The sequence below is a fragment of the Halichoeres trimaculatus genome, unplaced genomic scaffold, assembly GCF_033239565.1.
Source record: "Halichoeres trimaculatus isolate MK-OKI-2021-1 unplaced genomic scaffold, fHalTri1.1 fHalTri1_scaffold_10, whole genome shotgun sequence".
In the NCBI taxonomy this organism is placed as follows: Eukaryota; Metazoa; Chordata; class Actinopteri; order Labriformes; family Labridae; genus Halichoeres; species Halichoeres trimaculatus.
The window spans coordinates 15,530,409-15,557,101 of NW_027437187.1; the positions used below are offsets into that span (position 1 = coordinate 15,530,409).

Consider the following 26,693-nt stretch of genomic DNA (forward strand, 5'->3'; position numbering starts at 1 on the left):
GTGCGCGTGCGTCATACTGTCACTGGTGTGCCGCGTGCCAGACAGCTGCATCAAGCCAGCTCGCGGCATGTGGACCTGGGCTCGGGGGGGTTTGACTTCGTTTGACCAGCATCGATTTCAGAGGAGCTTGTCGATACTTGTGGATAAGCGTTCAGCTCAGTGACAGCGTTTTCCCCAGAACAGCGAGGAAGATAATGAGAATAGAGGATTTTGTTTCTACTTGTTGGTACAGAAGCAGAACAGAAGACGAAGCAGACGGGAAATCAGCCCAAAAGGTAAGAGCAGCGACGACGGCTTACAACAGCAGAGCGTTCGTGGATCTTATACACAGTTTACTCTTCACAATGATTTACAATGGAAACCCTTGTATGTGACTGACCATAAAATAGACTTTCGTAGGAGTCTTCGTATCTTGTCCTTTCGTGTTTTACAACTTGTTTAATTCACACGGAACGATAACGGAAGCCATTCACACTAATTGTAACGGCTGCTGTGATCACGCGCGTGCTAACATGTATTTGTGAGCGATATAAATTAGTCTGGTTCTTTGTCGTCTGTGAATAGCCACCACTTACTGTAAAGAGGATATCGCCAGTTTACCTAACCCGAGGTGTAGTGCTATTACATTTCTTATGGGGAATTTCTTAGGTTACACCACTCTTCACGGGCTTTCCAGTTCTCAAATGAAAAGCAAAACCTGGCCAGGTTAGCTTGAAATGTACCGGTGAAGTGATGAGATCTTGCTGTCCTCAGTTTTCCGGTCATCCACCCAACAAACACTATCAGCTTCCTGATGGGTTGTTTTGGTATACTGGCACAGTTCTCATACGGTTTCACACTTGATAACAGTTCCTCATTGGACTTGGAGGAGACATGTCAGATGTGAGCTTTCACAGGAAACATTCTGTCATGTTATCAGCTGCTCTTTCTATTTTTTTTTTTGTTATCAAGGGCGCAAAAAACTGAAATCATTGCTCATACAGATTCACATTTAACACAAATAAAAAAAAAGAAACAACTCTGGTCTCAAGTTAATTGTAATTTTTGTGAGTTTTTCATTTAAATGATCTTTTTTATGCTATTAATTTCCTCCATCCCGTCCAGGAATCCTTATTATAAAGACAGACATTTATGCCTTTATTACACTACCTTTGGATTAGGAAAAATTCAATCAGACAAATTTAGAAAGAAACGATCATTTTTAATCCTTCTCACATTAAACAAATGTTAATTTTTGAGTAATGACAGCTCCAGCCTTCTTAAGCTTTATTCATCACAAATGATCACAAACTCCATAAGAAACAACACTCAGTATCATACAACCCAATAAACCTGCTTTTAAATCAATATACTTTTATGTTACAAGATCAGATACACCAGTCATCAGAAAAGCAGTGGAAAAAAAAGGAAAATCAAGAACATATTTGGCCATCATTCAGCTCATGTGATTGCTCATAAAAAACGTGGTTTTGATTTTAACATAGAATCATTTTAGTAGGCTAATACAGAGACCTTACTGGTTGCCTTCACTACGTTTGTGTGAGGTAAAAGATGCAGGTTCCTGAAGTTGGTGAAGGCCAAATTATTTGTCAGTGCCTGTTCTGAGCCAATATAGGCAGATCCATATACTTGGCTGATATGTTGTTTATTCCCAGGATGTACTTAAAAGGAGACGTAGTCCTTGTTACTGGAGAAAGATTTTCCCCTACATAGAATAATACAGGCATCACAGATGCCCCAGCCTCTCTAAAAGTAGGCCAGTCACTGGTCTGTATGTCATGTTATGCCATGCATGGTCCCCTCTGGAAGGTTAGCTGGGCGTCTCACTCGTCCATACAGTACATGGAGTGGGGGAGGTGACGGAGTCTGACTGGAAGATCTACAGCAGGATTTAGCTCTCACTCTTAGCCAGATGTCTGCTGGTCATTGTCTTACTCTGATCACAACTGTGTATTTTTTAAATTTTGTGCAGCCAACGTGCATGTTTCTAACGATAGTTCTGCAGTGCCTGTGACAGTTGTAGCACATAAATTTACATCAATTAGAGTGTTACAGAAGACAATATGTTTGTTGTGAATGAGTTTGATAAGGGTGCTTGTTGAAGCAGAATACTTTAAACTGCCACACAGTTAAAGTCCAGAAACAATTATATATGTGAGTTATTGAGGGCTTCCCTTGTGCTTAGCTGTGCACACATACAAGCCATATGACAAGAAATAGGGTGTTTTGTTTTTTATTTTGTTGCTATGCTATGTTCAGCCCTTGGTGTGTCATTTAGCAACACATTGCATGTGGTTGGAGGAGGAAGCAGCACAACGGAAAGGTGACAACACTGGTGTTGTAGTGTATGTGTTTGATGAGAAGCTTGTGGGAGCCAGAATAGCCATCTGTTCTTCTTTCCATTTATGTGTGTCTCTACTCTATTCATAATTTCTGCGCAAACAAGGTGTATTCAAACAGCTTCAAACTGTCAACAGACCCAATGAGTCAATCATTACAAGTGTCCTATAACGTCCATTAGCATAAGGGTTATATCCAAATAAGTTATCGCTGACCATGAAGCCAGAGGATTTAGAGCTCCCCCTGCTAAGTAGCTGCAGTCAAGGTTAGAAACAGACTGAACAAAGGTCAAATTGGATATCCAATATTTTTTTCTCAAACCAAAAAGCAGGGATGTGACACCATGATCGACAGCTCTTTTGACAAATGCAGGCTCCTCCTGGATCAGCAACGAAGAGGGAATGTTGAGAGGAAATAGGCCTGTAACGATAACAAATTTTGCTAGACGATAATTTTCCAAAATATTATTGCCGATAAACGATATTATTGTCAATATTATTTTGATTTTTTTTTACATTTTTTCATTGATGTAATTATGATAAATGGGATAATAAAGTGAGTACACCATATCAAAAGCAAGAAACTTTAATTTCTTAAGAGTATTTAACTGTAATTAAAAGGTCAGGATCTTTTAAATAAAATAAATTAAACAAAAAATATAATAAATTTAACAAACAAGAAAGAGAAAAAAAATACAATGAAAATGAAATGGACTCTTTTAGAAAAAAATACATGTCAGTTAAAATAATTGATACTAATCAAAAACAATAAAACATAGACCCTATCTCTAAAGAAAAAAACAGAACTCGGTAAAAAAAAAAACTACAGCCTAAATAAAAGGGAGTTTATACAGTACCTGAATTGTTTGTAACATGTACTTTTTCCCAGTCAATCCGTACTGTCTGTCAAACATTTTTAACATTTCTGGCTTTCAACCGTATTGAAGGGCTGCATTTATTTGGCAATGTAGCTGTCTTTGAGCGCCCACCATTTGGCGCTTTTATTTCTATTTACTTTGCCGACCAAAAGCCTCAGCAAGAGCGGATTGTCAAAGACCAAGACTCCACTGCACCTCCCCTTCTTCTTCTTCTTCGTCGCCACTATTTTCAAACAAATGCGACATATCAGCTCGTTGGTGTTCATGAGCTCACACTTTGTTCATTCTGATAAAAAAACAAAATATTCCCACACTGGGACTGTGGCAGGCGGCTTAAGAACCGTATCTTTCGTGCCATCACTCATATTAGCGTGTTTCCTCCGTACCCCTCAGGACGCTCGCTTCAGCTCTCTCCATGTGCATGCGCTAGCAGCCCCGTCTTCACCCCAAAGATCGCATTTTTGACAGATGCTCACTCCACTATAAATCCGCTAAATCCGCTATAGAACCTAAGCACCTGGATGTTAGGAAAGATAGACTGAGTGAGCCATCTTCTCATTCAGCCTCTTTGGTCGAAAGAGACGAGGAAAACAAACATGCATGCACGTGTCAGTTTATCAAGGCTGGCAAACTTACCAAGGACGTTTTTATTTATCGTTCGGTTAATCGATTTATTGATTATTGTGACAGGCCTAAGAGGAAATGTAACTAACTTTCCTGTCTAGAATATATATTTTTAAAAATACAATAAATAAATAGTCTTAAATTTAGTCCTTGAAACTGTTAAATCTATCTGTGCAGTTTGGCTTAAGGACACAAGTAAACTGAAGTTTCATGTGCACAGGGCTTTCAGGCATGATGTGTTTCTGTTCTCATGTCTGCCTGCCCTTGCTGATGCCAACAGGATGTGAGCCTTGTGTGAGGCCAAGCATGTGAGGCCATATTTTGTTTTATGCTCAGGAATAGGCCGCAGTCAGCAGCATCAGCCCCCTTTTCTACCCTCAGAGGTGGTGACTAAGTCTTTTTTTCATTTCTCTACTGTCCGTCACCACTGTTTTGTTCATGCGCTCAATGTACACCTTTCTTTCTTTTGTTGAATGCAACAGCTGTTCAATTTTTTTTAAAAAAAGATCAAAATAAAAAATAACTTTATATCAATGGACTGGTTCATTTCATCTCTTTCTTCAATAAGCAGCAGACGTTTTGGTTTTCTGTTGAGATCATGTTATTTCAGTGGAGAGACATCAATAGCTTTTTTGTCTCACTGAATGCTCTCTGTCTGATAGATGTCAAAGCCTACAAAGCACCAGTGTCACAAAGTGCTCCAGATACTGGAGCCTTTAACATACCATAGAGTAGACAGAGAAGCCTTGGCCGAGCCGTGTGACCCATAAAACTGTGTTTGCAGAGTTTCAGTGTTGTCTTTTCAGGTAGCTGTTTTGGTCAGGGAGGGTCATGAGGTCACAGAGCCTGTCAGCACATACTGGGAGTAGTTAGGACTGTGGTCACTCAAATTCACATATGTGTGCTATTTTGAGTGTTCAGTTAAATGAGCTTGATTCTGCACTGAAAGGCTGATGTTGATGACACACTGATAGTCACACTACCACAGAAATAAATTAGACTTGCAATACTTTTTTTTAGAAGAAATGATCTATTGAATGGTTTCAAGTCATTAGCTTTCTTACCATTCATGTGTGGAGTGATTAGAGGAATACTGGACAAGTTAAAAACACTAGTTTGGGTTCTTATTTCATAGCACACCACTGTCAGACTTATTCATACAGTAACACTGTGTGAACTTTGGTAACTTACATAACTGTTGATGAAAACTGTTAGTGGCAGCAGTACTTGCTACACCACATGATGATCATGCAGCACATTCGCATGTTGGCTCTTTTATGTGTGCTGTGGACTCGAAGAGAGCTTCTGCCAGAAACCAGAAAGAAATTTGTAGAGTTGTCCATGTATTAGCCAAGCTTATACCCTGTGCTCTGTAATTAGTAAAACTGAAGTCAAACCAATGTTGAGAGTGAGATTGTCACCCAGCTCCACCACTGAAGGATGGATGAGCTCAGAAAGCTGTGTGACTCCTGGCTCATAAACCCTGGAGTGGGCTACCTTGGAATTTCCCCTCCGTGATCATCTTTGTTTGTGTCTTTTTTAGATGCCACTTCTGGTTTGTTTTTACTTTGCATACTTAACCTCCCTCAGTTATAGGATCATGGCAAGATTACAGTTTCCCTGATGCAGTGTAGTGCTGCTCCGCTTGAATGTCCCATAATCCTCTGTTTTTGTACTTTATGTGTAATCACTGCTGAAATACGAAAACTATGAGAACCAAATTATTGCTTGAGTGTGCATCACTGAGCGACTCGACTGGAGGCTTTGGCCCTGGGTGAGCTGGTAACAGCCTCTGTTTATCTTCATGAATGATTTATTATTGATTATTCCCAGTTCTCAAAGTGCTGAGCTGAGGTTTTTGTTCTCGATCTTGGGCTCATGTCGTCATGAGCTTATTGATGACCTGAGCTTTTGTCTTGATGTACTGAAGGAAGTCACAGCTATGCAGATTGTGAGGATATTTTTTAAGTTTGGAAAAAATGAGGCTAAGAATAACAGAGCAGTCAGCAGGAGGTTGCATAACTTCCCTAAACACTGTGTATTTCTCCTGTGCTGTCACATTAAATGCATTAAAATACTTGTAATTGGAGTCTAGTTGATCTGACATCATTTCTGGTGTTTTGACTCGATACTTGCGAGGACGAGCATCACTCAATGAGAATGTGGCTTTCTCAGTGGGGATCTGTGGGTCTATGTTTATGAATTCTTTTCCCTTGACATTCCTGTATTCCTCATACCACCGCTTTGAGAAAGGGCTGCCACTCTGGGAAACAAGGCCTCATTGGCCGGCCAGCAACTTCAACTTCTGAAACTTTGTGTGGTCATTGTTATATTTAGCCCCCCCAGTTATGGGGGAGTCAGAGCGAGAGGACTCTCAGGCTGGGACAGATGCAGGGTGAGGCAATCGAGTGCCCCTTTCCTCATCCTCCAGTGTGTGTTATTTCCTGTCTTTTGATGGGGAAAGGTGAAGTAGAATTTGATTGTGAGTGTTGTTGGTGAATCCTGAGTTCTAATTGTTTGGCTTTTGAAAAATGGCACCAAGTGTCTTAGTATGGAGTTGAGCAGGATAGACAAAGCCCTTGGGACGACAAGCCCTTATGAGTTTGGTGCTTTCCCCAAGTCCCTTTGCTCTAGACTTTCACCCTTAGGTCACATATTCACTGTGTACCTTCTATTTTTTGTGCAAACACACAGATACTACAGCCGGACAAAATATTTGGAAGGAGATGGGGTTGTAACAAGAGAAGGAGTCTTTGTGGATAGTCTTCAAGACCCCAGCAGCATTCTCTTATTTGCATCCTTTGCTATCATCTGCTCCTTATTCCTGAACTGATTACTCAATATAATTGGCCTCTGCAGTTTCTTCTGCTTTGTCAAAGGGATATCAAAAGTCAGCACATGGTTTGCCATGCGTTATTGAGAGTCAGTAGCCATTACGTAAAAGTCTCAGGAGGAACCACTGGGGTAGCACCAGACAATTGCCCATTGTCCACTCAACATCACACCTGCAAAACACATGTTTGCTCACATGGAGCTCTGACATTTACATCCTTGTTATTGTCTGGTGGGTGATGGGATTGGAGTGTCTGGGCTTTATTTACATCTTTACGTCATTGTTGTGAGTGATCGTGATGTGTACCATGATAAAAGGTGGAAAAGCAGATAAAACTCTGCAGTCTACACTAGAGTTGGAGCTACAGACCTCAAGTGAGAGCAGCATGCTTGTATTGTTGAAGTACCATCTGGACTCCATACCAGGGCTTAAAGAAAGAAATGACTGTCTGACATCTTGTACCATCCTGTAGCTTTATTTTAAGGATTTTACCTTCTCAATAACAAAACCTGTAGGTAGGCGACCTGTCTGGGGTGTGGCCAGTCTTGTGCCCAAAGACAACTGGGTTCAGCCCGTCACAACCCTATAAGGAAAAAGTGTAAAGATAATGGATAGAATTACAAAACATATTTGGTAACTTGTAAATTGGCCAATGGTAGCTTCTAGTCTGACACTGCTCCAATGAAACAGGATTTGTGTAGTTTATAGGTTTATACTTTTGACTTTGTCTGTATGGCAAAACTAATACTATCCTTCAAAACATAAAGAGTGTCTAACAATCCTTAGCTTCACTTTAATCTTCTATCTCCACATTTCTGTGATCATGTGCTAAGTAGGACTGCAGCTATCGAATATTTTAGTATTCGAGTATTCTACTGAAAATCCCACCGATTAATCGAGTAATCGGATAAAATACATTTTTGTTTCGTTAAAGAGCAGTTATTTTTCAAATGAAAATTTTTCTCTTTAAGAAATAGAATTTTCCGATACAGCATGTCAGTAAGAGCATTTGCTTTGGTAGCTCCAAAATCTGTAAACACATTTTTTGTGCCTTGTACATCTCATCACATGTTGCAGACCCAAATGGCACCTGTATTCTAGAATGACCCATTAGTCTCCAAACTCCAGAAAAGAAGCTAGATTTGTTGCTAGTTGCAACAAATCTTGCTATTTTGTATGAGGTAGCTTGAGGGGTCTGAAAACTCGCTTAATATGGCCTCAGCTCTATTTGAAATACCACTCTTTGATCTTTTTAAAAATTAAACGATTCCTCGAGGCTGAGAAAATTACTAGAGTAATTTTTATAATCGAGTACCTTGAATTCGAGGAATCATTTCAGCTCTACTGCTAAGGCTGCACTTTTATTTGCCACAGCCAGAAAAATCCCCTGGTTTGATTTCTCTCAGCTGCTGAGTAACACGGTGGCTCATGACATCCCTATCAAATCCATGTTGTCAGCATTGGACACTGTAAGGTGTTGGCTACACTTTCTGATCCTCAAAGAAAAAAGGATTTTTTAAATTTCAGAGCAGAACCAGTGGTGACTCTTTTTGTGCATCATGAGAGGCATTTTTGTACTCATGTTGTTGAAAAATAGACAAATCTTTAACCCAAAAACAGCTTGACTTGTTAACACCCCCTCCTCTAACAAACGCTGCTTTACCTCTTTTCTCTGTGTGTGCTATTTTCTGCTTTTTTTAGGCACATGGTTGCTTACATGCACACACTCACTGTGTGTCTGACATCAATTAAAAACTGGAGCTCTGAAGCCATCTGTGACTCGAGACTTAATGTGGAAATTAGAGCCATGTGGTGGCTTGTTTGCCTCTTTCCTTTTCTAAACTGGAATAATCTGCATGTTACCCGTAATCACCACAAGCCTATCGTCTATGTAATCACAGGCAGAGTGCATTACAGGACAGTCATTGCAGGTCATTGCAGTTGAATGCATGGATTATCTATGACTTGTTCAGAAATCGTGGGTTGACTCAACAAACAGGTAGACAAAAGTGCAGATTGAAAGTTGGTAATCTAACAGGTTCATCCATGAAGAGACCCAGTGATACTCATTCACTCTGTACACATTTAGGAAATAGAAAATATCTGGGACATTAATTCCCAGCCCTAAAGTAGGTATTGCTTCTTTTTATGTCCTGACTGTTTTTTGATATCTGCATTTGAACTCCGATGTAAATTTTAAGGAACCTTCTTTTCTGGACCATGATGAGCATGGATTCTTTCATTTCTCTTTTATTGTGAGGGTGGTAATATCAGAGTCCAGGTTTAAGTTTATTTGTGAGGGAAAGAGAGTGTTTCATTATTCATACTGATAGAAAAACTTAAGCATGTCTCTTCTGTGTGGTTAACCACCCTGAATGAGTTTATAGCCCCCAGCTTGTCTGATCTCAGAGCCAGACCATCTCTCGGCTGAACACGCAGCACTGACTAATCATTTAGTAGTAAGAAGAACTGCACATCTGTCGTCCTTCTTTGTCACTCATGCCATCAGCGACGAGGGTTTGGGGGCCAGCCACAGAGGTGAGCAATGACGAACTTTATCAACCAAGCAACTTAAATTTAAGAGAAGATTAGACACTGCTTAATTCGTGCCACAACGAGGAAATTTACAGAATTACAGTAAGAAACAGGAAGTGTATAGAGCAAACAAAATTACTGTAAGCATATATAAAGAAAGAATAATATAATAGTTTTAACTAGAAAATGTGCATTGACTGTCCACACAACAAGATAAAAACTGTATACAGAACAGTAACACAATGGCACTGGTTAAGACTGCATCACTTCTCTAAGTGTTACAGTTCTAAAGTGAAAAGACAGGGTGTCATCTGGGGAGGGGTGGGAGAAATAAATTGAAAATGGTTATATCGAGATTTTTTGTTTGACAATATCAAAATCGTGATTCTGTGTCAAAAAAAACCCTTTTTTTTCAAATTCAAATTTTTTGTTTCAGTATTGTTTATAAATTGGGTAGGAAAAAAACCCCACTTTCCTTCAGCAGAGGGTGTAATGTTTCTCTGACTCACATGATGTGCATTTAATCCAAAAATATGGCTCCTGAAATAGTCTGTGGACATTATGGCACCAAGTAGGTCTGTCACGATAATCAATAAATCAATCAACCAAACAAACGATAAATAAAAACGTCCTCGGTAAGTTTGCCAGCCTCGATAAACTGACACGTGCATGCATGTTTGTTTTCCTCCTCTCTTTCGACCAAAGAGGCTGAATAAGACGATGGCTCACTACGTCTATCTTTCCGGAGCAGAGCGAGCATCTGTCAAAAATGCGATCTTTGGCATCTTTTGCGACGGGGCTAGTCGCGCATACACACGGAGAGAGCTGAAGCGGGCTTCCAGAGGGGTAAGGAGGAAACACATGCTAATGTGAGTGATGGCACGAAAGATACGGTTCTTAAGCCGCCTGCCACAGTCCCAGTGTGGGAATATTTTGTTTCTTATCAGAATGAACAAAGTGTGAGCTCATGAACACCAACGAGCTGATATGTCGCATTTGTTTGAAAATAGTGGCGACGAAGAAGAAGAAGGGGAAGTGAAGCAGAGCCTTGTTCTTTGACAATCCGCTTTTACTGAGGCTTTTGGTCTGCAAAGTAAATAGAAATAAAAGTGCCAAATGGTGGGCGCTCAAAGACAGCTACATTGCCAAAGAAATGCAGCCCTTCAATGCGGTTTTCATTGTTGTTTTTTTTTGAGTATTGTTTTTTCTTTAGAGACAGGGTCTATGTTTTATTGTTTTTGATTAGTATTAATTATTTTCATTGACATGTATTTTTTTTTCTAAAAGAGAGTCCATTTCATTTTCATTGTATTTTTTTCTCTTTCTTGTTTGTTAAATTTATTTTATTTTTAGTTTAATTTATTTTATTTAAAAGATCCTGACCTTTTAATTACGGTTAAATACTCTTATGAAATTAAAGTTTCTTGCTTTTGATATGATGTACTCACTTTATTATCCCATTTATCATAATTACATCAATGAAAAAATGAAAAAAAAAAAATATATTGACAATAATATTGTTTATCAGCAGTAATATTTTGTTAAATTATCGGCTAGCAAAATTTGTTATCGTGACAGGCCTAGCACCAAGTGTCATAAATCGCAAAACTGTAAATATCAAAGAACCACAATTTAAATCAAATCAACACCCCAAAAACTGTTATAGATCAAATCACAAGAGCAGTATATCGTCACAGCCTTAACACAGACACATACACAGTCACTTTCTGTCTAGCCCAAACTATAAGTGACGCATCTGCTATGCCCTTAGTTGACTTCTGCCAGTCTCTTTCTTATCTCATAACTATGCCCCTGCATAATCCTGCTTTTAATCTTAAGTAGCAATCAGATTATGATTGATGGTAAGCCTAAAGACTTTTTGCGACTGTTTGAGGGAAACTAGGATTTATGCTTCACTGTACTACTTAAAATAGATTAAAAGAAGACTAATACAGTTGGTCTCATTGATGAGACCAACAAAATATTCTGTTTGTGTAATGTTCTGTTCTCCTCTCTGACAGATGTATCTCTGATAAACTCAGTGCTGTACAGCTGGCTCAGTTTCAGACTGCTCTGTGAAGAAGCTAAATGTTTGTGGTGGCGAAAGAGCTCGGAGATACTATATTCACAGGCCAGATTTAGACCTCTGAGTCATGATAGGAAATGAAGTCACCTAGGCTTAAATCTAGTATCCTGTGTGAAACCAGTCTGTCAAAATGTCGCCAAACCTTTAAATGTTTCAGCCCCATCCACATAATATCTGTATTTCTAACCTACTGTTTAATCACTGTCTTTATAAACCCACCTCCAGCTGTCTCACCTCCTCTGCCTCACTTCACCTACACTGAAAGAGATGTGATATGTTGACCTGTTTGTCTGCTGCTGACTCACTTTTTTCCTTTAGCTGCAATCTGTTTGACACCCTCATCCCACCACTCCCAGCCACCCCACCAGCCGCCACATTTTTCCAACTTACTGCTGTACGTAATGCATGTTAGGAGCTGGTGATTCACAAAGCAAAGTACCACTCTAGCAAACTGACCACCTTGTGGTTTCACTAAGGTCTCTTAAGCAGGCTACAAATGTGAAATCTGCGTTTTTAAAGCCACGTCAGAATAAGGGGTATTTTTTTCCATTAAAGGAGATGAAGGAAGACTCGTTTTGTTGTCAAACTAGTTTGTTTTTTTCAGCTTTCATTGAACCTGTTGTTGAAGGAGTGGCAGTCACTGGTTTCCTTTTCTTCCTGACCCCAACACAATACTATCAGCAGACTGGAGACTCAACACAGGAAATAAGCAGCTTGGACCTGCAGATGAAGCATAGCAGACCTTTAAAGCTGGTTTACCATTGAGACAGTGGTTGAAAACAGCCCACAGTGCCCCTCAAGCAGCTGGAATGACATATCACGTTTTAGTCCCACATAAGCCTGTCACGATAATCAATAAATCGATTAACCGAACAATAAATAAAAAAGTCCTCGGTAAGTTTGCCAGCCTCGATAAACTGACACGTGCATCCATGTTTGTTTTCCTCCTCTCTTTCGACCAAAGGGGCTTAATAAGACGATGGCTCACTACGTCTATCTTTCCTAACATCAGGGTGCATAGGTTCTATAGTGGATATAGCGGATTTATAGCAGAGTGAGCATCTGTCAAAAATGCGATCTTTGGGGTGAAGACGGGGCTGCTCGCGCGTACACGGAGAGAGCTGAAGCAAGCGTCCTGAGGGGTAAGGAGGAAACACACGCTAATATGAGTGATGGCACGAAAGATACGCTTCTTAAGCCGCCTGCCACAGTCCCAGTGTGGGAATATTTTGTTTCTTATCAGAATGAACAAAGTGTGAGCTCATGAACACCAACGAGCTGATATGTCACATTTGTTTGAAAATAGTGGCGACGAAGAAGAAGAAGGGGAGGTGAAGCAGAGCCTTGTTCTTTGACAATCCGCTTTTACTGAGGCTTTTGGTCTGCAAAGTAAATAGAAATAAAAGTGCCAAATGGTGGGCGCTCAAAGACAGCTACATTGCCAAAGAAATGCAGCCCTTCAATGTCGTTGAAAGCCAGAAATGTTAAAAATGTTTGACAGACAGTACGGATTGACTGGGAAAACGAACATGTTACAAACAATTCAGGAACTGTATAAACTATCTTTTATTTAGGCTATAGTTTTATTATTGTTGTTTTTGGGGTTTTTTTGGAGTTTCGTTTTTTCTTTAGAGACAGGGTCTATGTTTTATTGTTTTTGATTAGTATTTATTATTTTCATTGACATGTATTTTTTTCTAAAAGAGAGTCCATTTCATTTTCATTGTATATTTTTTCTCTCTCTTGTTTGTTAAATTCATTATATTTTTTGTTTAATTTATTTTATTTAAAAGATCCTGACCTTTTTATTACAGTTAAATACTCTTAAGAAATTAAAGTTTCTTGCTTTTGATATGGTGTACTCACTTTATTATCCCATTTATCATAATTACATCAATGAAAAAATGGGAAAAAAAATCAAAATAATATTGACAATAATATCGTTTATCGGCAATGATATTTTGGAAAATTATTGTCTAGCAAAATTTGTTATCGTAACAGGCCTAGTCCCACAGCATCAAATTCACAGCAATTAACTGTTTCCTTTCACTAAGATAAGCTGTTTGTTTTCAGACTGTTTAGTTAGTTTACCAACAACTTTACTGATAATAGATATGGTTTATATATGGTTTATATAATTACAATTAGCCTATTGTTAAGAATGTCATAATTACAATTTGAAAAAGGTGTAACAGTGTTAACAGTGGACACACAGACTTTAATACAACTTTTCCAATCAGACCATGTAAAAAAAAGTTCAAGTTCTATCTTCCATCTATCTTCTCTTTGAGCTCTATCACCGCAGACATTTCCTCTCTTTATAACAGGTCTGTGCAATAATTTCTGCCTAACCATAAGACAGAGGTAAGGTCACAGTGATGTTAGTGGAACCACAACACAGACTGCCTACTAGGCTCAGCTGTTGAGAAAACTATGCTGATGCCACCAAAACCTTGAAATAGCTTGAGCTGAGGTGGTTGAGAAAAAGAGAAACCATAGAAAAGAAAAGCATTGAACAGCAGAGACCATCTGTTTGCTGCTCTGGTTTCACTCGCCACCTGTTTGAGCAGAGACTCAGCTGTTGTTTTGGTGGAGGAGACTGGATGCAGGTGTCTGGAGATAAGACTGGTGAGCTGCTTGTCCCTGCTGAAGTACGCATTAATAGTCCCATATTTAGCAAACCAAACATACACACATCCTGTGTCTCACCTTTAGCTCAAAGCATATTCAATGTATCAGGACATCCCCTTAGATTAAACTTCTGAGTGAGCTGAAGCAGAGAGTCTGAAGGGAAGTTGAAAGGTTGTTACATATGTGTCCTGACAGGTGTTTTCACACCTGCTACAGAGCATGCCAATGAGACCTCAACTGGTAACACATGCTGTCAGTCCTCAGGGAAAGTGCTTGAGCATTTTCATCAGGGGACACAGCCGAGGTTGATATACTTTGACTTACAAAACTAAAGATTGGAGAAAGTCTTGATGTTCTTATTTTCACCTTCTTTAAACTCAAAACTTTTTTTCAGCCTGTCAGGATTTAAAGGTACATGTCCAGATTTTGTACCTCAAAGCTGAAAAGCAGAAGTGTTTAAACATGATGTGTCAATGCCTACAGTAAGGTGTGGCCAGTTGTTTGTTTCTTTAATGTCTTGTCATCCACTCTACATGCCTGACATAACCAACATATTCTTCATGCAGACGTCATGTAAGCCTGTCACACCAAATGAGTTAACCCCTTTAATCCCAAATGATTAACTGCAGAAGAAGAGCATTTATTTCATTCCTTAGATCTTCCCAGTACAAAATATGTATGATTTTTTTTCTTATTTGTTATTATTACTTTGTTGTTGTTGTTAAAAGTATTATTTTACTATTGTTACATTTTATGTTTTATTACTATATTTTTTCACATTTTTTTATTTTAAAGCTTAGATTAGCCAACCAAAGTCAAACCAACATTTTAAGAGATTCCAGAAGTTATCAAAACAAAAAACAAAGTGTCAACTATTGTTGGCAGTGGGATTAAAAGGGTTAATCTTCAGAGGGAAGGCCTGGGGAGGGCTCAGTGTGGCACACGGGGTCATGTAGAGGTCTTACCTAGAGTAGAAGGGAGGGGTGGGGATGTCTGTCTTCTCCAGCCTCGGCCTTTTATGTCTTCATGGGCCTTGGCCAGTCTGTCACTTTCTTGCGTTTTAGCATCAGTGTGCTCTCACACAAGCACACACACACAAAGGAGAAATATTTAGTCTCACATTTTTTTTCATACTTGATACTTGCCTTCTTGACCCAATAACCTACCGACTGTCTGCTTGTGATCAGATGTTCATACGCCCATTAATTCTGCACATATCACATGCACCTTCTCTCTAGATCTACTTATCCAAGCCAAAAAACTAGTTTAACCAAAACTTGATAAACCTCTTTAAGTTTTAATTTAATTCTAAAAGCAAGGCTCTGCATTCACATCACAGATTATTTGATATTTTAAGAACCTGATCAGCAATCTCAGCCATTCATTTTCATTAATAACTCCATGTAGTTTGTATGTTTCAATGTCTTTGCCAACCATCGGGAGGCTTGAGGAGCTGGAGAGGGTTCAAACTAACAATGAGCTAGTGGTGGGATATATTACTGTCAAAGGAGTGACACATCCACACATATACTCATTGACAACCAAGGGGAATTCAAGTTGACCCAACACAATACAGTAGATAGTTGTGTTTATTCACAGATACTAGTTAAGCACAGTGTTGAACTTTAAAATTTGTTACATTATTTTTAAAAATAACCGAGCTAAGGTCAGCATAGTGCTGATCATAATTGCACAATCCTCCTAACAGCCAGGTACGTGTTGTTTCATGGCGCCAACCATCTCACCAGCTTTATGTTAGCACACGGCAGCAGGAAGCTGCTGATGGCTTTGTGGCGAGTTCTCTCGCTCTGTGGCGCCTTCTAGACCCCTTTTTACAAATGACATTTTAAAGATTAAAGGTGATGAAGAAGACCTTTTCAGCCCAAAATATAGTTTACATCCTTAGAAAACCCTGACCTGTATATGCGGTTTACAAGTGAATGCAAAGTAAATTGGCAATTTAGTTACTTGTGTGAACTTATTTTGATGATGATAGCCCTGAAAGGAGCTAAGCAGGCTGTGTGGTCATAAGGTTCACATTTACTGTGGTTTTACCACCTTATATTATACAGCTCTGTGAGGTCTGCAGATTCCTCCTGTTAACATAGTTTAGATAATAAACACTTTTCAAACAGGTTATTTTTTCCCCACCCAAAGCAAAAATATATACCTAACCATATGTTCAGTCCAGAGAAGTGCAGTGCCCTCTCTTGTGCACACATTGGTTGATCTGCACCCTCAACTTGACTTTTAATAATAAAAACAATGAACAGCTTAACCTAATTTCTGAGTCTAAAATTTTCTGTCAGAGATGATCCTACCTGCGTTCTCTGATCTTCTCTTCATGGCTGTAAATAATCTGGATGATTGTAATACTAATGAACTTTTTCCCTCTGTTTCCTGCTAGATTTTGACATGAAGAAGGACATTGACACTTTGATTGAAGAGGAACGTGCTGAAATCATCTCCAAATATGACAAGGTAAGCAGAAGCACAGGAATAAAATCAAATAACTCGTACCCCATGTACAGTATTCAAACAAATGGCAAAATGTCCTTGTTCAGTTCAGGGAAATGTGTTTATAATTTGGTATCCAGCTGCACCAAAGACTACGGTTCAGAGACAGATTTTAGCCACTGTCTCATATTCAGCCATAAACCTGAGCGATAACAGAGGCCTCAAGAATCTGACACTAATAATCTTAGAAGTTGACAGTCTCTCTTGGATGAAGGGGTTGAAACTCCACAAATAATATTATTGTAATTGTTTTTTTAAACCTGTTTTAAATCTTGTTTCGGTTTGTTTGATTTCAGGGAAGACAGGAGGGTGTCAAAATTGACCCATGGGAGGATGCTGACTACAGTATCTTCAAGTTCACTGACCGTTTTGGCTTCCTGCAGTAAGTCAACAACTGAAACTCAGATCACCTCAGACTATTTTATCCTCACTTCCTCTCTGTTGTCTCTCCCTTCTTGTATAATAACGGTTTCCTCCCTTATTGCTAAACCTAATTAATACCCTTGCTCTTATATCTGAAACTGTGAATCTTTTTCTTTCTGCACCAGTGAGAAGGAGTTGCCAACTCCCAGTGCACTGGAAGAGAAGGTATCAAATTTAACCTGTAGATACATATTTATTCCCTTTTGCATATAAATCTGTTATTTATGTTATTCTGTGGGTTTTTCACTCTGCTTAGCAAAAGCTTCAGGAGGTGGAGAGAGTGGAAAAATGGCTAAAGATGGTGAAGAACTGGGACAAGTACAAGAACAGTGAAAAGGTATGTACAACTGTCCTGATGGTGGTCAGAAATACTAGAGCTGTGTCTGAGTTTAGCTTTTGCCTCCCCTCACCACTGTTTTTTATCTAGCCACAATGTGTACGACTTCTGTTTCTGTTTGAGCTCTTTCTCTTCCTCTTTTAAGCACAGCTAATGTCCCTCTTCACAGATCTAGACAGTTGAAACAATTTAATGTGTACTTGTCGTTCAGCTTCCTACTTTAGAGCAGTTTTCATGTGATCCTCTGCTTTCTTTTTTTCTGATTGATTGAGGTCTTCTCTTTATGTGTAAATTGTCTCTTCATGTTTGGATTGCATGTGTTTCAGTTGGTGAAGCGTGTGTATAAAGGCATCCCTCTGCAGCTGAGAGGCCAGGCCTGGGCTTTGCTGTTGGACATAGAGAAAACAAAAAAAGAAAATGAGGGAAAATATGAGGTATGAATCTTGAAAAGTAATGACTCCTCTAATATGTTGATTTAGTAAAAAGGTCAAATTTAAACTGATACTTTGCATTTTGGTCCTCCAGAAAATGAAGCAGCAGGCTCGTAGCTTCTCAACTGAGATCAAACAGATTGACCTGGATGTCAACAGAACCTTCAGGAACCACATCATGTTTATGGAGCGCTTTGGAGTCAAGTAAGTTCTCAACAAGTGTGAAAAAAATTGTTCTTCACCTCACATACAAACATAAAAAGTGATGTGTGGCAATTTCCATTTCCTTTCTCTTTTAAAACATGACCTATTTTCATTAGATCTATTGCGTTAGTCCAAATAAAAACCTTGCTAATGTTACTGACTACTGCTCCCACATTGAGCCTGTAAAGTAAATGTCACAGTTTTGGTAGATTACTCAACAGATGTTGATCATTTTTGTATCACATGGATATCTTTTGATGTTTTTGTTTTCCTTCGTCACCTCACATGTTCAGCTTTGCCCTCACAAAGTATCTGCAGGGTGTGACCTCTAGCTTAAACCTTGAGGCAGACATACACACACATACATGCATGCACACGAGACTGAAACAGCGGTTTCCTCCTCTCCTCTGTGTTTTATTAGCCTTCCTGTCAGTGCACGAAGCCCCACAGGAAATGGCATTCATACAGAGCTGTGCAAAGCAACTTTGCCCACACAGTTTGACTGAGACATCTCATTAATGGGACACATGTACCCAAAAAAGATGTACTACACATACCAAAAACTAGATTCAGACCACTTTTAAGTTTCTCACTGCCACAGGTTTAATCCTGTCATTTGAACTCTGTGTGCTCTCCTCTCACTCTTCATAACATACTTCCCCTTCGACTCAAAGCCACTGAGTCCAAACACACCAAAACACTGCTCCATCCTGCTTGGCTGCCCACTCCTTCCCTGCAAGTCAGCAGCTGTCCAACTCACAGCAACACTGACAGCTATTAAAAGCTCCTTTCCTGCCTCTGTCACTGTCAGTAAGACACATGTGCAATAGAGGCCGGGGGGGGGGGCATCCTCTTTTGTCTACAGTGTGTTTGAAAATGCCCCTGATCCTCATACAAATCGCATCTGCACATCATACACACACAACTGATGTGTTATGTTCTCTTGATAAAACTGTTGAGACTCCAGATGAAATAAGCCGTGAATTGCACAACCCATGACGCTTGATAAAAGCTGGAGACTGTTTCATTCAACAATTTTAGACCAGAGCAGTCCTCTCTCTCTCTCACACATGTTCTTTGTTTAAACTTGAAAGCCAAAGATGAGGACCAGTGGGAAGAGAGAGAAACCACACACATAAGGATTATTACAACTAGAATGATATGGAGCAAAAAGAAACTTTAAGTCTCTCTAAAAAAAAAAAAATTTGCAGCTGTTTTGGGTTCATTGTGAAGATTGATGACTCTAATGTGCGTATGAGATCATTGAGGAATCATTTCTGTTTTTGCTTGGATCACTGTCACACTTTGAGCCTTTGTGATTGTTGCTAAGGAACCACATCCTTGTCTAAACTTCTTTCTGGTTTCTCTGTTCCTTCTCCAGGCAGCAAGCACTTTTTCACGTCTTAGCAGCCTACTCAGTGTACAACACGGTGAGTTTGTCGGTTACCAAAGTGTGTGTTACATAATGTGGGGGGTTCTTTGCAGGAAAAAGTAGTATGTTAGCACTGTGAATGCTGAATGTTCATTTTAGTGTGTTAGCTTTCACACAACGAAGGGGAGTCCATGCTCTTTAGACTTTTCTGAGGTTGTGTTTAGTAACACATTTTTATTTGTGACTGTGGTCTGAATGTAACGTAACAGTAACAGTTCAGCTCTTATTGTAAAAATTCCTTTTCCATCAAACTGTGCACTTCAATGGCAATTTTGACAGTTAAAGGGATAGTTCAGTTTTTTTGAAGTGGGGTTGTATGAGCTCTATGTGACCACTAAGGACATTAGATACAGTAGAAAGTTGTCTCCTCTCCCCCAGTAAGACACAAACTGTAATCGATGGTGACGAGGAAATAGGCGCTAACAGGGAGAGACCGTACCAAATTCCAAGGCTATTTTCTCTGCCTACAAGAACTAAAATCAAAAAGTAATACCACAGTTTGAGAGTACGCTACATAAAATATTTTTTAAGTGCATTAAGTCTTCGGAAATATAAACATTTATTCGGACCTAACTAACTGGTCATGTATCCTTCCGCGCAGCGCTAGTGCGCTCCGTCTCCCCTCCTCCTTTCAGCTGTAGGGAATGTAAACAAGCTATGCTTCGGGCGCTGGTTGTAGCCTCATGTAAGTTTGATCAAGTATTGTAATTCTTTTGTTTGTACTAAGGATTGTGAGGCAGCGTAGGAAATTCAAAATGAGTGACTATGACAGCAATGATGAGGTTCCATTCACTTTGAAACCAAAAGGATACCTGTATGAACCGGAGCACACAGAGGAAGAGCTGCTACAGATGGCAACTGAAAGGAATACAGAGGAAACATCCACGGACACTGGACTTCAAGATAGAGTCAGAAATACTCAGTGGTGTAAATGTCTGAGCTGTGACTCAATGCCCACGGATGCTGAGTGTTACTGCTGTCACGAGTGGAACTTGGTTACACACACTCTTCAAGATTTGTCTGAGGACACTGCTGGCTCTCAAGCCGTCTGTATAACTCATCACACAGATTTCCCTGCTCTTCTAAATTCTGGAGTGTCCTGTAACAGCAACAACAACAACAACAGTCGTGGCAGCAGCAATACTCAGCATCTTGATGTCCAGTGTCCACGGATGTTTCCTCTGTATTCCTTTCAGTCGCCATCTGTAGCAGCTCTTCTTCTGTGTACTCCGGTTCATACAGGTATCCTTTTGGTTCCAAAGTGAATGGAACTTCATCGTCGCTGTCATAGTCACTTATTTTTAATTTCCTACGCTGCCTCACAATCCTTAGAGTACAAAAAAAAGAATTACGATACTTGATCAAACTTACAAGAGGCTACAACCGGCGCCTGAAGCATAGCTTGTTTACATTCCCTACAGCTGAAAGGAGGAGGGGGGACAGAGCGCACTAGCGCTGCGCGGAAGGACACATGACCAGTTAGTTATGTCCGAATAAATGTTTATATTTCTGAAGACTTAATGCACTTAAAAAATATTTTATGTAGCGTACTCTTAAACTGTGGTATTACTTTTTGATTTGAGTTCTTGTAGGCAGAGAAAATAGCCTTTGAATTTGGTACCGTCTCTCCCTGTTTGCGCCTATTTCCTCGTCACCATCGATTACAGTCTGTGTCTTACAGAGGGAGAGGAGACAACTTTCTACTGTATCTAATGTCCTTGGTGGTCACATAGAGCTCATACAACTCCACTTCAAAACAACTGAACTATCCCTTTAAAATGACAGTTTTTTTTTCATAGAGTGGAAGTGTATTTTCAGTCTGTCTTAACCTTCTACAGCACAAACTACAGCTCAGAGCTCATTTATCAGTACACAGTAGCTGCAAGTGCAAGTCGTCTGCATCTCAGCATGTATATTAATCCACTTTTATTAATTCTTGTAAAGGCAGAGTTGGCTGCTGACCAGTAGGGATAAAAATGTTTGGATCCAAAGATAGGCTCGTGTACAGCACACTACATCTCCCCACATGCAAACTCCAGCCAAGTCTGTTTTTCTGATTGAGCTCTGTAGTCAGTTCCTGCATGTTAGAGGTGTTAAAGCCAGAGGAAATGGGCATGTGCTGTTCCCTTTTCCCTTCTCCCTTTTCCTCACACACGGCTCAAAAGAAACTGGGTCAGTAGGAGAGACTGAGAGAGACAGAGGGGGGAAACAGTGTTTGTCCTTTTGCCTATGTGATGGCCGTAGGGAATGTGGAGAATGTGCAGTTTAACCTCAGTGTTGCCCTAATAGTGTTTACTGTATTTCCTTTAAAGGATACTGGTGAGTATCCATTTCTGGCTCCGCAATAAATCTGCCTTAATAAGGACAAATACCCAGTGTGTGCTGTGTTTTGTGTATCTGTGCTTGCCAAGAGCAATGAGTTTGATCATAGTTGAGGCAAATTGTCGGTTCTACAAGCAGAAGACTTGACATGGCTGAGAATGAATGTTGAGCTCCTGTAAATATTTGAACATCTTTTGGTTTAAATGTTTATTGTACAGTAGCTGCAAGCACAGAGGGTCTAGATGTGTGTGGGTTTCATTTCACGTGGGGGGTTACACAGTCTGCTTTAGACCACATCAGACATTCAGGTGCACTTTTCCCTTCATCTGTGTGTTTGTCTATTAAATAATAAATACTTCCTCCCATTTGACCATTCTGTTTAAATGAACCTGTCTGTTTTCCCATGGTCCCTCAGGAGGTGAGCTACTGTCAGGGGATGAGTCAGATTGCTGCCATCTTGCTCATGTACCTGAATGAAGAGGATGCCTTTTGGGCTTTGTCTCAGCTCCTCACCAACAGCAAGCATGCCATGCACGGTGAGACACGGCACACTGAAGACAAACTAGCACTACAGCAATACTGCCTCAGTATTGTCCCATAAGAATGGTCTACATTGTTTTCAATCCACACTGTAACAGCCTGCGTTTAGATTGAAGTAAATTCACCAAAGTACCATATGATTGGTGTGAAACTGAGATGTTGTTTTTCTCTGTCTGTCTTTGACAAATGTCAATTATTTTCTTGATTCCATCCTTCTAGGTTTCTTCATCCCAGGATTTCCCAAACTGCACCGTTTCCAGGCCCACCATGAACGCATTCTAACCAAAATGCTGCCAAAGCTGAAGAAACATCTCGTAAGTTATAATTCGTCGTATTTCTAAATGAAATAGTTTCAAAGAAAACCGTGAGGTGCAGTCATGGATAATTATTTTATCGGTTCATGCTGGGAGAAGATGATGTTTGGAAAGGTCTTTCTTATCCAAGAGGCTAAACTATTTTGAAAGCAAGATTTATAATTCAGTGGAGAACTCGAAGAGAGGAGACTCACCTCACCACTTCACTTTTATTCCTGCACCACAGGACAAGGAGCAGATGACGACTGGGATTTACACCACCAAATGGTTTTTGCAGTGCTTTATTGACAGAGTGAGTGTTTGGATTTCCTTACAAAATATCCCACATCTTCCTAGTTTACTCCCAGATGTAAACACAGTCATTAATCAGAATGTCTGAGTGTTGTCTACTGTTTTTACTTTGGATATAGAACCACCCCACACTTTGGTTGATTAATTTTTGATGCTTTTATATCTTACGTAACAGACCCCGTTCACCCTCACTCTGCGTTTATGGGACATCTACATATTGGAAGGAGAGAAGCTGCTAAACGCAATGGCTTATACAATCTTCAAGTTACACAAAAGTGAGTGTGACATTGATGGACTTTATCTTCTGTGCCTTTTCGTGATCACATGAGTCAAACCAAGAGTTTGCCCAGATACAGACATGGCTTCTGGTGCTTTACCAGTGAGTGTTACAATCTGGATTACATCGCACGCTGCTTCTCGCTTGGCTGCCTCCTAACTGGATGGCTTACATTATGCAAGTGGCCGGTTGCTGTGGAGAAGATTCAAAAGCTGGAATTTCATTGGATGCTCTGTCTAGCAGTTCTAAAACAGTTCATTCCTGTAGATCTGCTCTTCTTTAGTGGGTTTCCTCTTTATCAGTGACATAAAGTTAAACCTGTTCTAAGTTGCACGATGACGTGAGGTCTGCTTCACCTATTCTCTAAGCTAACCTGCCTCTGTTTTGTGTCTGGGCTGTCATCCAATCAGAGCGTCTCCTAAGGCTTCAGTTGGAGGACCTGAGGGAGTTCCTCCAAGAGCAGCTGGCTGTGTCTTTCTTCCTACCTGACGATGTAGTTGTTGAACATCTACAGACGTCCATGTCCGAGCTGCGCAGTAAAAAGCTTGACCAACCTCCCTCAGGTGCATTTCTCACTCACATTCTCCTGTTTTCATTTTTTTTTTTTTCAAGTGCAACTCCATTCGTTTTTGATACAGAAAGAAAACACATTAAATTCTCTGTTTAATGGTCTTACTGTCTGTGTCCTGATGCCTTTAGCAAAGTCAGATGAGCTACCAAAGAAACCCCTGGGTCAAGAGAGACCAATTCTCCTCCGGCCTGTACAGCCTGACTCTCCTCAGGAGGTGAAACTCAACCTGCAGCCTCCCATCCCGCTCAGTACAGAGACCCAGGAAACAGGCAGCCTCACTCTACACCAGACCTCCTCTCCTCCTGAGCTGCAGGTCTCTCCAACACCTTTGTCTCCTTCTCCTGAACCAGTTGTTGTCCACACAGAAAGAACACCGTCACCTCTCAGGCCTTGTAGAGCTCCTCCTTTGCCTCCAAAGGTGGACAAACCCCGTGTTGAAGCTGGGTTGGATGAAGACCTGAAAGAGTCTTTTCCAGAGCTTCTGGTTGAAGATGGGTTGAAACAGGAGAGCCAGCCTGAAAAATCAGACTCTCAGGAAAACCTCATGGATTGGCCTCCTCCGTATGTACCTCCTCCTATGGAGGCTCTTGCCATGCAGTCTGAGGAGGACATCATGGACCTTCCAGATCTGCCACCTCCCCCCTTGTTTTACACTGAAGAGAATGATCCCAGTGTCCCAGAGACCCACCGCGGCTCTCCATCCCCTCGCTCAGCCTCACCACTGGTCACCCAAATAAAGCTATCGCCAAAACCTTCCCCAAAACCCCCCAAATCTCTGGGCCTCACACAGAAACAAACCCCTACCTCCAAGCCTTCCCCTCCCCGTGTCTTCACTGCACCCCCCTCTTCCTCCTCTCCAAGACTTCCTCCCCCAAAGCCAACCAAGTTCCCGGTTTCCCTTTATGTCCCAGTGTCTGCAGGAGATCGACGGCCATCAAACACTTCTCAGTATGATAATCTCTCTGAAGCAGAAGAAGATGACCGCTTCTTAGAGAGGCTGCTGGGCTCCACGCCTGAGGAAAGTCCTCAATCCATCGGCAGAGACTACGACCCTGCTCTCTACCCTCTGCCACCACCTCCTGTCTTCATTCCTCCTTCACCCTCTCCTCTTCCCCCCTCACGTTGCGCTCTCCCAAGTTTGCCTCAGGAGCCGGAGTACATAGGAGACAACAACTGGGTGGATGACACCATCATGCCCCCTCCTCCGGCCAATTTTGCTGACAGACTCAGCCCCTTCCAGGGTAACGCTGTCAGCTGTTCAGACACACACAGAGCCATTTCGCCTGGCTACTCGAAGCCTTTCTCCAGGGGCCCCAGGGACCGTTCTGCTTTTCCAGCACCCCTGTTATACACAGGGTCTCCCCCAGGCCATTCCAGGCCTTCAGGACAGCCAGCAGTTGGGGTGCCCTTGGTGCGATCCAGCCCAGACTTTTGCAGGATGCCCCCTGGAGGACAGCAGCTGCCCAAATCAGTGACCTTTTAAAGTTCCCAAGTTGTATTCAAGTGTTACTGACTGTGCCAACGTGATTCAGACTCTGTTAAAGCTTGACTCGGTTTCAAAGCCATTTAAGAAGTAAAGGCCAGTATCTGTTTAGTGCATCAAAAGTGTATGTGCGTGTGTGCGTGTTGTGTGAGAGGACTTTTCATTTACTGTTTTGTACAGATTGTTGTGAGACTTTGTAAAGAGAGCAGTTCTTTTTTATTCTCAGACTTGTATTTAAAACTGCTGTCTGTTACTGAGTATGAAAAGATTTGGCTTCAAGTTCAAATGACAGAAATGAGAATCTACACAGTGATTAGTTGACCCTAATTCCGGCTGCACTTTTCATCATTACCTCCAGTTTGTTCAAACAGTGTCTTAACCCAACTGCAGTCCAGTAAGTGTAGCAACTCTCTATACAAGGGCTTTCAAGGCTGCAGACGATATCTTCACTTCAGCACCCAAAGTCTTTATTCAACAGCAAACTGTGAGCAGGCTCACACATCTGATCAGTAACAATTCATAAAAAGTAAGTTTCTTTACTTTATTACTGAGGACCACTTCACCAGGCACCACAGCTGCTCACATGCACATCTGTAACCAGCTGCCACAGGGAGATGTGGTGCAGTGTCACTGGTGTTAACACTGAGGCTAGTTTTAATCATAAGAAGCCTGCTCAGGTTTTGTTTCATTACCCAGGTAGCAGCAGGCACACTTTGTGCTCCTCTGATTTAAGTTTTAAGTTGATTCACGAGGGTGCTTTCCAATTTGTGTCATATATAAATATGTGCATGCAATAAGACTCGTCTGGGGAGCAAAATTCAGTCTGTAAATATTTCAGTATTTGTGAAGTGCAGCGCCGCCTAGTGGTCAAAAGTCTTACAGCTTGGCAGTCGTTGGCCTTAGCTTTCAATGCTCAGAAACTGAGTTTGATGATGCTTTGAAAATGTCTTAGTTATGAATGTGCACAACTCGATTCTAATTAAGACATGTCAGAGATCACAGTAAGCTTGAGGTCAGAATAGAGAACGCACTGTTTCATGCCAGCACAGATGAGGAAGATGCAGAGGAAGAGCTTGGTTGAAACATCTGCACAGCCATGTTTGACAAACTCTGCAGCAACAGTGTCAGGGCAAAAGAAATGGAAGTTGAGCCATAACATAGTATGTACAAGGACCTAACAGACAAAGGGTTTGTATTGTTACATTTGATTATATTATATTGTATGCTATTTTTAAGCAGCAGTTTGGGTTGTTTTGCACTGACCTTTGTCACTGCCAAGACGTTACAACTTTTTGTAAGTATTAAGTCGTTTTCTAAAGGAGCTCCAGGTTACTACTAAAAAGGTTTCATTTTACAAAGTGATGTTTAACAGTTTGTCAATGAACTTTGGTCTGGGATTTTACCCCCTACTTTGGATCTTGGCCCGCAGAAAACTTTGTTTGGCTACCCGGTGTATCTATTTAGTACTGTCACTTTACCACCCATAATGCATCACTGCATCTTCCATGGATCTGCGTTACATCAGTGATGCTGGAGCTCAGGCCAAAGTTTGTGTTCATTTATGCAACTACTTATTGGAGTTTTATAAAGAGATAAACTTTACTTGTGTGCTGTCTTCTCTTTGC

The 26,693-nt window shown here is 40.7% G+C and overlaps 1 protein-coding gene across 1 annotated transcript; it reads left to right on the forward strand.

Moving 5' to 3' along the window:
- Nucleotides 1-25: 25 nt before the first annotated feature.
- Nucleotides 26-26,610, forward strand: LOC141797023 (uncharacterized). Its single transcript, XM_074678399.1, has 14 exons — nt 26-275; nt 16,334-16,407; nt 16,740-16,825; nt 16,992-17,031; nt 17,123-17,203; nt 17,530-17,637; nt 17,729-17,838; nt 19,220-19,268; nt 22,008-22,128; nt 22,352-22,446; nt 22,673-22,738; nt 22,913-23,012; nt 23,425-23,577; nt 23,714-26,610. The coding sequence occupies exons 2-14, from the start codon at nt 16,342-16,344 to the stop codon at nt 25,066-25,068; spliced, it is 2,430 nt and encodes an 809-aa protein (XP_074534500.1). The 5' UTR covers nt 26-275; nt 16,334-16,341; the 3' UTR covers nt 25,069-26,610.
- The last annotated feature ends 83 nt before the right edge of the window (nt 26,611-26,693 follow it).